The sequence below is a fragment of the Nilaparvata lugens genome, chromosome 4 (assembly GCF_014356525.2).
Source record: "Nilaparvata lugens isolate BPH chromosome 4, ASM1435652v1, whole genome shotgun sequence".
Classification (NCBI taxonomy): Eukaryota; Metazoa; Arthropoda; class Insecta; order Hemiptera; family Delphacidae; genus Nilaparvata; species Nilaparvata lugens.
Window position 1 is genome coordinate 17,750,834 of NC_052507.1, and position 16,900 is coordinate 17,767,733.

Consider the following 16,900-nt stretch of genomic DNA (forward strand, 5'->3'; position numbering starts at 1 on the left):
AGAATATGCGTCAATAAACATGGAGATTAGCTCTAAAATAGATTAATAAAATCAAGTAGAAGAAAAGCCTGATTACATCTTAGTGGCAAGCAAGCTGCCGAGAAATGCGCATAGATATGCAAGGAGATTGCTGTACATCATAAACAGACATGAAAGGTTTCTACTACCCTAAACTAATGCCCAAATATCGAAGATGGTGGAAACTAGTAAGAAATAAACATCAACATGCAAAGAAAGCCAAACTTGAAGAAAAAAATCTAATTAAACTTACATCAATTAGACAATATCCATTAGCTGTCTTGTTTTGATGAGCCCCACTACTCGCCTGTGACAACATAAATATATACATCTAAGTTAGTACATACAGTATATATTGTTCTAAGGATGATGCCAACATAAGCTCTAGGTTTGTGCGTTGGTAATGCGATGGATGATGATGAGATATATTATGATGATTATTATTCTACATATATGATTATTATTATTATTATTCTACATAATATAATGATGATATTATTCAACTTATGTAAAAATAGAGATTAAATTTTACTAGTTTTAGGGAGAGGATGTTATTTAAACATATTGTTACAACTACTGTAAAGTAATTAATTTCATGATAGTAAATACTTGATATGTGAAAATTCATTTAGTGGATAATATGAGTGAGAAGATGATTGCCAAAGACATTCTTTTAAGATTTCAAAAATGTTAAGAATCAAATGCTCGTATCAAAATACATGAATTTAAAATGAACTGGAGTTTTGTTATTAGTTGAAAAGACTGTTGAACATGTGAGGAGCTCCTATTCCATTAAATTACCAATCAAGATAAAACACAGCCTTGCATTTCGATGAATGACAATTTTCATCAAGATACTGATAGCATCAAACTTTATGTTCATTAAACCGTGCTATGGTTTCCAAGCCATAACCTCATTATACATTTATTCATTCATTTTACATTAAATAATATATACGAAACGAATCATACATGAATTATTAAGAAAAGGTCAACAGGCTGAGTCCAAAACTGACCATTTCAAAATGTTTATATAAATACTCTCAGAACTTGGGTTATGTTTTGTCACTGAATAAATTTGAGTCCAATTTTTTAGTTCGAAAATATGCAACAGATTTGAGCAAACAGCTCAATAAATTATTTTGAAACAGTAATAATACATGCATAACAAATTTGTGGATAAGTTTTTTGCTTTAAATACACTAGAACCGAGAAAATGACTCACATTATGAAAAAATGAATAGATTGAGAAAGTTAGTTTTTTACTACTTGTTAGAACGAGTTACTACTTGTTAGAACGAGTACACGTATTATACTGTTCAAGTTAAAATGTTTCTGTACACTGTTCAAGTGAAATAAGATATTAAATAAAAATACTAATAAATTGTCAAAACCAAAGATTTTATTAAAAGTAGAAAGACCGGTTTCGGTTGTTACACCATTGTCAATCTCTGATAAACGTATTTTACTACTCAACTTTTAATAAAATCTGTGGTTTTGACAATTTCTTAGGCTTTTTTTTTAATATGAATAATTACCACAATATCAACTTTTCAACTACAGAAAAAGTAAAATACGATACTAATTGGATTATTTAAGAACAGTTCAAGTGACCATGAATTAATCAGCCTGCACATAGGGACAACAGTACCATCTGCAGGCAGTCGCGGAAACGCGGAATTGGAAATGTCTGTAACTCAAATGTACATAGCAATTCCAATTCCGTGTTCCCTCAACAGCTTATGAACGCATATTGGAAGCCAAGGCTAGCCTTTATAATATCTTTGAGAGGAAGCTACTACTGTCCCGATGTGCAACGGGCTTTAGAAGAGATTGAATTTGTTAGAATACCTGAAGAGCGTCTCTTTCTCTTGTCACAGTTTCCAATTGGCATTGTAGGGTCTCCATCTCCTCCCCCCATTTGCCCTCCTCCTCCTCCACGTGGCTCTGCAGTCTGTTCAACATTCCCTCCTGCAACACACACAACCCACATCATCTATACATCGAATAGAATTCAACATTTACACAACACACACACCATCATTATAAAAAACCATCAGTGACTGAATTTATTGAGGAACAGATAGATATCTGTACCACCACTTCAGATGATAGCGGTGCAACTGCCAACCTGCCTACTTGACTAAAGACAACCCTGATAAGGAGATCGATAAAAAACTTATATCTCTGGTTCTCCCCCTCCAAATTCCGTAAGATATCATATAATATTTGGTTGGGTAGCATGTGATCTGTCATTTTGTGATTGGTGCTCTAATTTTATCCTATTTTTTATTATACAATCAATAATTTCCTTTTATTTTTGGTTATACACAGACATTCTTTCTTCTTTTTATATTTAACTATTATTTGTATTCTTCTTTCATTTTTCATTTTCTTTTTATTTAAAATCGTATAATATGTTGTAAATATTGTATTGTGTGAAGGAGGCAAAATAGGTTTCCGCCTGTTTGTCTCCATTAATGAAAATTATTATTATTAAAACATGGACAATCCCCCGATCTTTGGACCGTGGTGAAGACATCAGAAGTAAGTAAGAAGCATCATCATTCTGAACATTGAATAAAACATTCAAAATATTACATACAAATGTACTAATCTGATACAGTACAAAAATAATTAAAATTTGCTCAAAGAATATATTTTGCAGTAATTTTACTGCAGCAATACTTTTGTAGAAATTACTTCTTCAACATAACGTGCCTATTATGTGAATATGTTCATGTAATGAGAATATTATTTATAACTTTTATTACGGATATTCATACATGTAAGAAACACTTTCTTTTCATACTTCATACATAGATCATAAATAGCTTTGAAAATCCAAACATTGATAAATCCATCAATACAGAACATAGTACATGAAATGACAATCGATTTTATACGAAAAAGTTGTTATACTTATTGTACCTAGTAACTGTACTGTAAAACGTTTTAGGCTATGATAACCTTTTGCTTTCACGTCTGCTTGTATTAAATAAATATTTGTTCTTGAAAAACAAATAAGGTGTAAATCAAAGGGTACTATAGTCTGCGCAAACCTTAGATTGCAGCATTGCAGTTATAGAGTACCGTGCTACCAGATTTCACAGAAACCAGAAAAAGAAAGCATAGGCACTTTTGATAGGAATAGTGCGTCTTATTCTCGTAAGAAATAACATGGCCATAAACTTGCTACTTGTCTCATCTTCTCCGCAGTCCAGTGCCAGGGGAATCGTCGAAATATATTCCCTTCGGTGGAGTTCACGTCAGTAATCGAGGTCCAATTATTCGGCCCGCCAAGTAACTGTAAGTATGCTCCTGCATATATATTCAGCTGTGGTAAATACTAAATTTTCCTTTCCAGAACGTTAAGGCCCCGTGCTGCAAGCTAAGGTTTGCACTGACTACAATTGATATTCAGTAGAATATTTACCGTATCTGCAATGATTTTCTTGTAATGAGAAACCATTGCTTGTAGCTGGGCGTTTTGCTTTTCAAGGTCGGCCAAGTCGGCTGGCTGCTCGGCCGGTGTTTGCTTCGACTTCCACTCACTCACAGCCGACTCCAGCTCATCCAACCATTTGTTTTGGTCCTGCAACAATAATACACAGTGAATTTGACTAATACTAGACATCCACGCAGATATAATATACTGTATTCAGGCTAAGGAGGATATAGATTTGGAGTGGACATCCACCCGTCCCGGCATAAATCATTAGAATAGACTTCTGCCACTCTTTACCACGGTCGCCATTTTGCTTTCTCCTATAAATGCACATGCTCTTATGGAGGAACACTTTATGTTGTTGAATTGTAATGAGTTTTGAATGTTTTTTTTTACTTTATTCATGGAAAGTACATGTCATATATACGGGTGTACCAATATTAAAACATAATGAATAATATTGTATTTTTTTTCTTTAGGGCTACTCTCAAATATAAATAAAATTTAGAAATCTAAGTACCCTTTTAGAATTGTCAATCACAACAATGAATGAACAATTTTAAAAGAGTACTTAGATTTCTAATTTTAATTATAATGATTAAGATACCTGGAGTAACATTTAACAGGTATATTATCTATTTATTCTGTAACTAACCTTGTAAAGTAACATTCATTTTTCAATTTTCAGCTTTCTCTCAATACTAGTTGCTGTTTTTGATAGTTTAAAGTTATAAGTTAATGTTGACAGCAATGCACCTAGAATACCTAGTATTCTAGGTACATTGGTTGACAGTATGAAACAGCTGGTATAAGATGAGGCATTATTTGAATCTGTCGCCTGTAAGTGACCAGTAAGGCTAGGCACACAATAGTTAGTCAAGACATGATCAGACACAATACTTCACATAGTTGCTTATGACGCAACACACAGTCATTGCAATTAGACATGTCTTCATAAGCAACTATGTGTATTGTGACTGAACGTGTCTTGTCTTGACTTGACTAACTGGTGTGTGCCTAGCCTAAGATGGCGTAAAAACTGTCTTCAAGGTCTCTGCAAGCGATATGGATGAGTGTTCTACCCCTGATTCAGGCTAATACCAAACATACTTGCACTAAAGGACTATGAAACATAGCTCCATCTATCGAAGGATAGGCTGTTCTCATATCCTGTCATATCTTCTTTTCTAACAATCTGGTCTTATAGTGAGATTCATTTAAAACTGTCAGTATTTCTCGTGAATAACATCTATGCTTTCCATTCAACCAATGCTGACAGTTTAAATGGAATTTCACCATAGAAAAATATTCAAAACATAAAAACGGATAAAAATAATAATCCGTCTCACTCAAATTTTGGTGAAAAAGATATTTTGGTAACATTAAAAACGTCTTTAAAAAACTTCAGAATCTTGGAAAAATGATAAATTTTGGTTTTCCAATGTTCCCTTGTATTTTATAATTCCGTTTTTTGCTCACCAGAAAAAATGGGTTGAATGTAATTATTTCAAGTATAAATGATAAGACTATGAACTACATGAAATTGAAAATTGATCAATTTGAAAAATATTGATATATTTGGAACATAATGGGTATTTATACTTCAAAATCGACATAAAGTATATTTTGGCAAGATTATCATACCCATAATGTGATAATGGATTATTAAACTGATACATTTTACAAGTATATTCCAAAAATAGAGCTACTTAAAATAGTTGATAGTATTGGTCTATATACAATATATTCGGAATAAAATATTATAACCTACCTTGATTTCAGGAACATTCATTTCGGGGAAAATTCGAAGCAAAAGCTTTCTTGTGGAAGACTGCTGTTCTTGTAGCATTTTTTCAGCCACTCCCTGTAAACAAATACAATATAAGTGGAATTTATTCACATTTTTATACATTCAAAGTTCAATTACAATAGGATTTTGTTAAAGTACAGGTAAAACTCCTCAGAGACAAACAAATTTATTTATAGTTCCTACTTCGGAATGAGACATGAATTATTAGATATTGAACCTTCATAAAATGAAATCGAATCACTTGAAGCAATTCATCCAAGCAAACACAAACTTCCTACCTTATCTCTTAATTTGAATTTACAATTATTGATTGTAAAATAAAATGCATTCTAGTTGAAAATACAATTTTGTTGAAAGTCTCAGGTAATAATTAGGAATTTCTCTATAAAACAATTCACCAAAAACATCAAACCTGGTAATCATCTCCATGCAGGTTAAAATTAAGAACATTCAATAACATAAACAAACAAAATTGACTTCGAAACACGTTAGATTTGGCTCACAAACTTGAGCAACTCAGCTTCATATAATAGCAAGCTTCTAAATAAGTTGAAGTAGATGAAAATTTCCCTGTTCATAGCTTCCTAAGATGAGATACTTTATTTTTAAAACTTCGACAAATTATTTGGGTGTGAATCTGACAATAAGCGTAAAAGTTAAACAACGAAAATAAGGAAAAATACATGCAACAATTATTTATTGGGGTAACACACATATTTAATTAATACTATAAAAAGGAGGGAGATCTTAAACAAATGGAAATTCGATATTTGTTAGATACACCAACAGTTCATTTGACCAATGACTTACATTTCCTAGTCTTTGAGATTCTTTCATTTTAGTTTGTAGCTTATTTTCTGCAGATGACAAAGCTTCCATCACCTTCCAATTCTTTTTTCGCAAGTCCTAAACAAGGAAACCATCAAAAACCCTTATTACCATACCATTGCCTTAGACGATTATAAAACCCCCAAAATAAACGTAATCACAACAGATTCAGCTTTAAAATATCGCATGCAGTTTCACAGGCGATGATTAGAATTTCAATTTCAATTACATTTAATGCAATGTGTAAACCAAAAGACTTCAAATGTATAACATCATTCAACTAAATCCTTTTTCTACAAGAACCTTTTATTATAAATTGCTAATAGTAAAGACAGTGGATATGTTACGCAAGAAATTATATGAAACCCATGCCTGTTTCAATTAGGATATATTTTTGTTTAAACGCGTTCACTGTATGAATCATCTAGACTTGAAGGTGAAAGAATTTTCAAGGAATTTAGCCTAAATACATTATAATTGTATCTGATTATGATATTTTGAATACATGGAAAGTTATATTATTAGTTCCTATATAACTATGAATTCAGAATTTAAAATATGCATTATCAATAGTACTAAATATAATACTGTACAATACTAATGAAGTACCAAACTAAACAATACTACTATACTGTATTTTTAAAAGTATTAGGCTACAAAATACTATTATTGAAAAGGGATTGGAATTCAATCACAAAATGTGAATCTACTTTCTCTGTGGTATCATTTACTAGTCTAGTCACTAGTGAATTAAATTTACATGTATCATTATTGATACAAAGTCGAGTTCAATTCATTCATAAAAATGTAACAATGTAACGTAATAATCAAATAATGTTCAACCTTATTTACATCAAGCAACACCAGACAGCTCTGATGTAGAATATTATTCTGTTGTAGATATTAGGTTTTGTAAAGTATAAAACAATAAAAAATGTTGTTTCATTGGGTAAACAAAAAAAAAACACATTCAGCTAAAGCTCATTTTATACTCGCAGTATGCTGACCGTCTAATTTCAATCTACGTCGAAATTACATTTCAGTTTTTTATCATAGAAAATTAATTTTAAAGCTCTAAAAGCTAAACCTTATTTTTTGTTATGAAAGACTGTTTTCTCATCTAATTTTTGATTTCCTTCAAAAGTGAGTGAAATAAAAATATGGTTAAAGCTAAAACGGTTGGAAAATATATCGTCAAGTCGCTTGTAGTAGTCAGGGAAAATAAAGATGGAAAATTACTGGCGGCCAGTACTTTTTATAACGCCTCTCTTTCCATCTACCAAACATATTTCTAAATGGAAAGTGATGTAATGAGAATACTGGCTGTCAATCAATATATATATCTTCAAGCGGTAATGTCTCGGAATAGCACAGATTTCCTGTATTCTTGATGAAAATATCTTGAAGTTGCTGAAAGCACAAAATATACCTGTAATATTTTTGTGCAATATAGTACCTACTTATAACAACAGGCCACACAACTGTAGTAAACACGCCAGACACCGCGGCGGCAAACTGATGTTTACTCGTGATTGTGGGCCTGTTGTCATAAGTAGTGTGACCCTGTAAGAAATCTCATGTTTCTACCATAAAAAAATCAACCTGACAAATCTAAAAAACAGGTATAATTTATCATATTTCACAGTAGGTACTTTATTTTACAATAACATTGCAGGTCTATTTCGTGCGTTGAAGATATTTTAATCAAGAATACAGGAAATCTGTGCTATTCCGAGACATTACACTTAATTTCTATAAGATGTGGATATGCACATTCAAGTAACAAATTTATTTCTGGAAAATATGTTACGTGTCTGCCTGGTGTCGGCAAATACAAGGCCTTTTCATTTATCATGGTTACTGAATGCGAAACAAACTGAGTAGAAGAATAACAATACCAACTTGAAAAGTTAGTGGAAATCATGATGCAATCAAATCAGAGACATGCCAAGTATTGTCGCAGGTGTGACAACTCACATTGTTTTTGGTGATCTGCGACTGCAGCTTCTCATTGAGTGAGGAGATTTGCGACTTCTGCTGCAGCAGTTCGGCTGAGAGTCGCTCGGCCTCCTGCTTGTGTGTGTTCACTTCTTCCTTCAGGTTCTTCAGCACAGTCTGCTGCTCTGTCACTTCAGTCTTGTAGGTTTGCAATTCGCTAGTAAGGCTGTCGATTGTCAACTCTTTCGATTTCAGTTGACCCTTCATTTCTAGGAGTAAGTCTTTGTTATTTTGTAAACTGTAATGTAAAAACGAAGTCATGTATTGTGATATAAAGTCAATTTGTTCAATAAATCCTGGAAAACTTTGTACAGGTACAGTACTAATAATTTCCATTTATTTTCAGTATATTTAATTTATAATAAAATTAAAGTGTTTAAAAAGAATTAGATTCATCCATTATTATTATTATTATTAACAAAGTAATGAGTTGGCAACATGTAAAATAAAGTGCTTATACTGTATAATAACATTGCTTTGTGTTTATTTATAAATTACTACATGTGATAATTGCACGTAATTACTTTTGAGTTCACTGATTGATTAAATCAATGGACTATTTCTATGTTTTTTCTTATAAAAATATAATGTAAAACAAGACTCCTCCAGTCAAACCTTCTTTAGAAGTTTTGGAGAATTTATTTTTCGTCTGGTAAGATATAATTTTTAGAAATTTTCCACTGAAAAGGGAATTGCTTTGTTTATTATTCTTCATTTTTTGTTTGTAAGATTTTTTTTTATAAGTGTATTTTTCATTTTTGTTTGTTATATATTCTGTAATAAACTCCTCTCTTCTGGGGGTAACAGGACGAAGGAAAAAGGAAAAAATATATATGACTTGGTCGGTAGCCAGAAGCATTGAGGATTCAACAGAATTAATAAATATAGTAAATTCCACTTCCACATAGCATTTCCCCTACACAAGAGATCCATTTTCCAAACAATTTACGTAGTGGGCTAAAAAAAACAAACAAAAATTTTCTTCAGAAAAATGTATGAATCCACTTACAGCTCTCACAACTGGGTACATCCAGGTTTTAATAATAATATTTGTTCGGACAAGCATTCGCTTGTATGGTCTAGCCCCAGACAATTAAGAAACTGAACTTGTTTTTATTAGATCCAACTGAGTTGTACATCAAGTCCATTCATGTCAAATTAAAATTAAAATTCAAATTAAAACGATTATTCATTCAAGTGGTATAATCTTTTTTATTGGAAACATACAATAGTGGATCATGGGAAACTGAGGCAGATTTGGCATTTATATCTGATTGTTTATTTTGGTTTCAAGAACATTGAAAAATGTACTACTAGAAAGGTTAGCCAACCTGTCTTGGTCCTCGATACGCGCATGCTTGCTCTCGTTGTAGTTGTTTGAGTCGCCGTTCTCGCGGCCCTCGGTGGCCGGCCGCTCCATGGAGGCGGTCACCTGCGCAGCCAGGCTCTCCTTCTCACTGCGCAGCTGCGTCGCCTCTACACTCGCCGAACACACCTGCACACAAACACTCAAACTATTATCAACGGTGTCCCAAGGTGAACAACACATTCACTGTCATACAGATACTTGGCTTTGGGTGACGCTTAGAATTATGTGATAGTGTCACAGATATCAATCAGAAGAGACTATTTCATCTGCACAGACAGATTATTAAAATTAAATAGACCAGTCAATATGGTACAATGATACAATGCAATAATGTTGACACTATAGACCATGCAAATCTTAGTTTGCAGCACGGAGCTCTATGGTCAATGTTAATTTAATAGAACAATAGGAGCACACGGTTGCCGTTTTTATGCTGATTCTATCAGAAAGGCCTGCGCTCTCTTTCACACAATCATTCCACAGGCTCTCTGGAATCTGGCAGCACTCTACTCCACACGAGAAATGCTACAAACTAAGGTTTACACAAACTATAGATAAAGGAATAAAATAAACAACACAGTACACTAGATCTTATCTACACTTCAACTACTGTAGGTTTCTTGTAGCCCAATATAAATCAGAATTACTTTTTGAATGTTTTTACCGCTTGCAATGAATTGCAAGAGTTCTGAAGTTATTGCAATGTCTAGTCAACAGAATGGACTATTCCCAATTGGACTAATCACCATTCCTAAATGGACTAATTCATAGTTCCAATTCTGGGCGAATCGGCTTGCAGATGATTGTGTCCAGTTATCATCATTAAAACGTCTACAGCTTTATTCCTCAGGAGTGAAGAAGGCGCCAACTTTAGACTGATCCTGATAATAGGTTAAACAACTTAATCTTAAATGACTGCTCGTTGATTTCAAAGACATTTAAAGATGTGCAGTATGTGAAATAAAAAAGCTACAAAAATCCAAAAGTAACGTATTCATATTTACCTGCTGAGTAAGTCTCTTATTTTCTGCCTGAATGTTTTGTAAAGCTGCATTTAATTTTTCATTTTCACTACTCGATAAGGACAGCTGCTCTTTCAGTTCTGCCACTTCGTTGGCTAGCTTGGTGTTTTCCATGTGAGAATTTCCCATCACAATACTCATTTTCGCTTGCACTTGTCTCAGTTCCTAGACAAACAAAAACATTCAGTTATATTAATATTTTGGATCAATTTAGATGTTCCACAATATACCTGATTTTATAGAAGAAATATAATATTATTTATACAATGGAACACAATAAAATGTGTAGAGTCACAGCCATACCTAGTCGAATGCCATCCCCAACTGCAACTGGCAACACTGTAATACTAGATACAAGTTCAGCTGTCAATTGGCTAGATGTATGCATCCAAAACATTCTTAATGCATATTTTAACCTACTTCTTTCAAGTGTCTGAAACTCTCATGTTTTCAGCTCGGGATGACCAGTTGATCTTCAACCGAAGGCTGAAGCAAACATCATGATATCCGCTTGAACGTCAATAGATAGAAGAAAATAGATAGCTATCTAGTTTTGAATTATTTACCTGGTATATTTCAAGAAATAACTTGTACTATGTTCATCGAAAGCAGAGACAACAATAACATCAAGTTTTGTGTGCTTATAAAACTGATGACTCATATTAGCTGTTGATTGTTGGACTCGTGAATACGAGTTCACACTGCATCACGTGCTGTGATTATTCAGTTCATTTACAACTATGTGTACTGAGAATCAGTATTGCTGCTTCAAGATCAACTCACACACACACGCATGTTTACATCATCTATTTGATCCTGAAAAAACTATAGATGACGTAATTTACGTTAACGAGTCATAGAGGCTAAAAAACTCACAACATCGTTAAGCTTTGCATATAGAAATATGCAAAGTATATAGTAATTTAAGTTCCATATTTTTAAAGTGTATGAATTCAGGGCTACTTTCTTGTATTTATAAAATAGAATTATAGTACTCTTTAAAATAATAAATTGAAATTGTAATGTAAATAGCCTACTGGTAGTTACATTACAATTTCAATTTACTATTTTAAAGAGTACTATAATTCTATTTTATAAATACAAGAAAGTAGTAGCCCTGAAGTCATACACTTTAAAAATATGGAACTTAAATTACTATATACTGTAATGTAATGTAACTTACTATATATGAAATTGTAATGTAAATAACTGGCCTACTAGTAGTTACATTACAATTTGTATTCATTAATTTATTATTTTAAAGGTACTATAATTCTATTTTATAAATAATTAATATTGAAGTATATTTGAAGACCTATACAATAGGAACTAGAAATAAATTTCACATGTCACTGGGAGAACAATTCGCTACTTTAGTTGGTATTTTACGATGATGTGTGTATTACCATAAAGAAAAGATAGCGTAAGAAGATATTCCGTGGTATAGGTAGTTTGTGTTCCTGATCTCAAGCTGAATTTTTGTTAATTCAAGCCGATTACTGTCGACTACTGTCTATTATTACTGTTTTGGCCGGGTGAGAGTACAAGAACGGTACAGTATAAGAGACTACCAGCGTCACATAGCTTCACGAAAAATAACTACTAGGACTATCGGCTTGAGTTAAGAGTGAAATTTGGAACATGAATGCCCGATACCATTAGATGTATTCTAGATGGTATAACTAATGGTAAGTAAATGTACCTCGATCTGGCGGATCAAGTCCTGCGCCTGCGCGGCCGAGTCTTGCAGGTGGGAGGAGCGCTCCTGTCTGAGCATGTTGAGCTCGCTGGTGAGGCCTTCACGCTCCTGCAGCTGCCCGTTCATCTGCGCTTCAAGCGCCGCAATCGTCTACAACAACACCCCATTGTTTTATTAATCACAATCAACGTTCTAGACTATTTTTTAATCCAAAAAGAGGTTTGGATTTCACTTTTATATAATTTACAGACCAAAAATATTTATACAAACCAGAATTTTGAATTTAGATAGACTGAATAAATAAATTTATCTATTTATTTATAAATTGTTTATTGCTTCCTTAAACAATTATTTTTTTTAAATCAAAAGCTATACAATTCAAAAGGCAATAATCAGCAGATGCTGAGGTATAATTATCCTTTTCCCATAAAAGGAAGGACTGAATACCAAATAATAAAATTTAAATATTTTACTCAAAACACACAAAACAACAAAATATTGACAACTATCCGTTTTTGTGACCAATTTATAACCAATGACAGCGTGAGTGGATGTATGCTATTGTTAGTTCACCACGAGAAGAGCTCTGGGCAAAATCAAATCTGCAAACGATGCGTACAGTTATAATTACAAAAAATATAATTCAATTTATATGAATTAATTATATTCATGAAATATGACGTGATTTTAATACAATTTTTCACAATATGCATTTAAATATATATTATTGTAAATAGCTCAACTTATTGATCACCAATTTATTAGCACTAATTCTAGTCTTCTATAAGTAAATAAGTTGTGTCCTATCTTTGCAAATTTGAATCTAACTAACTGATTGCATCCATTGCATCGAACTCCTCTAGTTGGAATTACTTTCTATATTGTAACTTATGTATAACTTATCACAACACTCATTACAATAATTCTTATTCAATGCACAATTAACAGAGATTAAATTACAAAGTAATGTAGCCTAATTTGTAATTATTTCAAGAACTGTAATTCTAGATGGATGGATGAATGAAGTTATTTAATCCTATTCCAATACTTGTTCTCGACTGGAAGAGGTCAGGATGTATGAATTAAAATTGTAATTCATTAATAGTTATTTATTAATAATTCAAATAAGATGCATAATAAATATACTATTGTTAATCAGTAGTATTGAAATGCAAAACTTACAGCCAGTTGCACTGAAGTCTCTATTATTATGTCCTATCTATCTCAATGTCCATATATTTTTGCCAACTCGTCATGACAAATTATAGTCTTGACAAATAACATTTTCATGCATAGTTGTAAGATTAGTAGATTAATAGAATACTTTTGTATGTTTGTTACCTCTAGCTGTTGGCGTATCTGCTCGTTGAGCGTTGCAACGACCAGTTCTGTCTGCTGACGAGCGAGCAGCTCTGTCTGGAAGGCACCCTGCGCCTGACCGCTCTCCTCTTGCAATTTCATTATTACTCGTCTTTCTTCCCCTAGTTTGCTTTGCAGCTGAAAAATTCAACAAAACAATGGAAAACCTAAATATTGTGAGATAAAACAACCATACAAGATGAGCATAGATAACATATCAAGTGAGTAAATGAAAAGTAAGGTAGAAAAAGTAAATAAATAGGCATGTAAGAAACAAGGTGAGTACAATTCACTAATAGCCAAGATAAACTACATGGACCTGACTGTGTAACTGTAATACATCATCAATGAGCTTTCAGTTCAAATTGAGAAATATTGATTATGGAGGGTTAGTCATGCATTTGATTTTAACTTAAAATTTGCAATTGAACAACTTGAGGTGCATTTTCGTTTATGCGTAAATTTCCGCAGTCGACGACGGCAAGCATTATTGACATTCGTATTGTCCAAATTTCAAGTGTGCTAAAACAGCTGATCAAATAACTTTTAATTATTTGTCTTTATTATTAAAGAATTAATTTCTAATAATATAAACATATTGCCATTTATAAGTATATAAAAGTATAAGCTCAACCTGCCCCATTAAAACATAATTGATCATAATCTTTTAGGTTATGTAGACAAATTGAAATCTACCCAATCTGAGATTCTCTCCCTGTCGTGGTCGACGACGGCATTTACGCATAAACGAAAACCCAGCTTTACACATGACGACTATTAATATTGATAAATGTGAACACGTCAACTACAACAACGGTTTTACACGTTTAGTGCCGTTGCACGGTGACTGTTTAAACTAAATTTAATTTTAAACTGAATTAAATCCATATCGCCGCTGGCCCAGCCTGGTAAGTCAAAGTAGGCAAATGAAGGCCAGTGAAGACCAGCGCTGGAAAATTCACACTCTGGCGCTGGTCGTCATTGGCCTTCATTTGCCTACTATGAGTTACCAGACTGGGCCAAAAGTGGACTGAAGGCCAGCGCTGGCACACTGGCGATGGTAGTCATTAGGCCAAAATGTAGATGCGGCATTGGACACAGAATATTTTCTATTGCATACCTGTTGCAGTTGTTGCGCATGCGCCTGCTTCTCGTCAGCGGCATGCTGCAGCTTGGCAGCAACTGCGGCGAGCTCGGCTTGCCTTGCCTGCAGTGCGCCCTCCAGCGCGCGCACCTGATGCTTCTCGCCGTTCAGTTCGGTTCGCAGCTCCTTGAGGCGGTTGTGCAGGCCCAGCGTCTTCTCCTGCTCCTCCGTCAGGTCGCGCTCCTTGTCAGCCAGCTGCTTCTTCAGTTTCATCACTGGGTCTTGCCGGCCCTATACAAACAACACAAAACACATTCAACACCTCATTCGCCCGATTCAATTTTAAATGTTCATAATAATTGAGATAAAATACGTATTTTGACAACAGTTATATTTCTTCTTTGCTAAACGATTTGACAACAGTGCGGAGAAAGAGAATGATAGAGCTATCTGCTTTGTCTAATGACAGACAAGGATAGCAAACCAATGTTGATTAAGTACTGACTGTATAAAGTGAATCCCACTAGAGTTCACTTGTGTCTTCACTCCGGCTCTTCTTCTCTTTCTACACCATTCTACTTCCCTTCTCATCATCACATTGCATTGTAGCACATGTTGTCTCCCTCATCCTCTAATACACCGAATGAGTTGATCAGAATTTAGCAAATGTTAGATTATCAAACTCAAGAAATGTTGTACCACGGCCACCTCCAATTGAATGCTGGGTCCAAAGAATTGGCAACACTGAGAATTTCAATGCATAATCTATCTCGGACTTCCCGCTCACATTTCAACTCAGGCTGACAAGTTAACTGAGCCTACATATGCAATGTTCCCATTCTCCCTTAGCTAGGACAACCTATTAGAGGTGGCTTCAATTGCACTAGAATAATTGTTATGATACAAATATTTATTTATGTATTCATTATACAGTATTTTTCAGTTATCATCAGTGATGATTTAGTGAAGTATTCTTATTTAATTTGGTTTTCAAATTTTCTAATTTTCAAATTCCTAGTTTATAAATATTTTTGACACAAAAAAACAGCTTTGTTTAGTGAGAGAAGTTGTGTGTATTTTTGGGTTCAAAATTTTATAAAATAACTTGATTAATTCAATATGAAGTGATAATTAAGTGTTATATTTAAATATAGTTTGGTGTTTTAATTTCTATAAATTCAAAATGTTTAGCTTGTATATATTTTTGGACGAAAATTGAACTTGAACGTTTTACAGTAGAAACATAACCTATTTTTGGACATTTTATTAATTTATCAAAATTTGGTAATAGAATAAATTTGGGCCAAGCCTGTTGTTCCTTCCTAATCATATTTATATGATTTGTGATTCTGTCCACGAATAAATAAATAAAAATTGAACAAAAATCATTAAGTGTAAACATAACTTATTTTTGGACAATTTCTATCTAAATTTAGGAAAGGAACAGTTTTGGGCTTTAAGCCTGTTGTTCCTTTCCCAATCATTCATAGTTGAGAATTATATTGTATCCATCAATGTATAAATAAATGAATTCATGGATTGAATTTCATTTCTCATTTCTGAAATTGATGATAAAAATACTCTGTTGTCTTCAACATAATTTTGAGCAATCAGGATTAAGGGATATATTAAATTGAGATAGGTGAACAATTACCTCGATCCATTCAGAAGAGATGTCAGTGGAGTCAGACTGTTTATTCAGCAAAGTGTCAATGAGAAGCTGAATTTCAGATCTAGACATTTCTGCCTTGCGCACTAGGGGAATGAGCAGGTTCACATTAACGCCCTCCTTATCACTGCCTGCAAATACAAAATAGAATGAATTAATTGATTAATAAGTAACCTAATAACTATTGATTTGCCAAAGAATTCGAGAATTTCCATCATCTCAGGTTAAGAAAATAAATTAATCGATATCAGATTAATCATAATAATAAATAAATCAAACCAAATAAATTGGATTTTATTATCCATGATAACAGGGTACGAAAATTAAAATCATACAATAACGTTACATCTTCTGCAAACAAATAATTATAAATAAAACTTACAGCTGAAATTAAATAATTAATCGTAATAAATAAATCTAACTACAATCATAGAAAATACAACACTATTTTTTTAATAAATTTAATGAAAACTCTCCACAAAAGCAAAGCCTGTGTGTGGAAGAGGGTCTGGTCTAGACGATTTCATCAACATCAATACGTTTTTATGCGAAATTTTTCATCTGCAATGGACATTTAAAATATCAATAATTAGTGA

General features: G+C 33.1%; 1 protein-coding gene across 12 annotated transcripts in view; it reads right to left on the reverse strand.

Moving 5' to 3' along the window:
* The window catches only part of LOC111051281 (flagellar attachment zone protein 1), a 37,283-nt gene that overhangs the window by 4,964 nt on the left and 15,419 nt on the right, over positions 1-16,900 (reverse strand). For 4 of the 12 annotated variants that reach the window (XM_039426808.1, XM_039426813.1, XM_039426811.1 and 1 more), the window contains 12 exons: positions 16,290-16,435; positions 14,672-14,926; positions 13,534-13,689; positions 12,196-12,342; positions 10,476-10,658; positions 9,434-9,597; positions 8,082-8,340; positions 6,087-6,182; positions 5,238-5,330; positions 3,455-3,613; positions 1,870-1,989; positions 272-325 (listed from right to left, as the gene is read on the reverse strand). In XM_039426808.1, coding sequence (XP_039282742.1) covers positions 272-325; positions 1,870-1,989; positions 3,455-3,613; positions 5,238-5,330; positions 6,087-6,182; positions 8,082-8,340; positions 9,434-9,597; positions 10,476-10,658; positions 12,196-12,342; positions 13,534-13,689; positions 14,672-14,926; positions 16,290-16,435 — 1,832 coding nt within the window. The remainder of the gene's footprint in view (positions 1-271; positions 326-1,869; positions 1,990-3,454; positions 3,614-5,237; positions 5,331-6,086; positions 6,183-8,081; positions 8,341-9,433; positions 9,598-10,475; positions 10,659-12,195; positions 12,343-13,533; positions 13,690-14,671; positions 14,927-16,289; positions 16,436-16,900) is intronic. The other 8 variants (XM_039426814.1, XM_039426812.1, XM_039426817.1 and 5 more) reach the window with 3 other exon arrangements.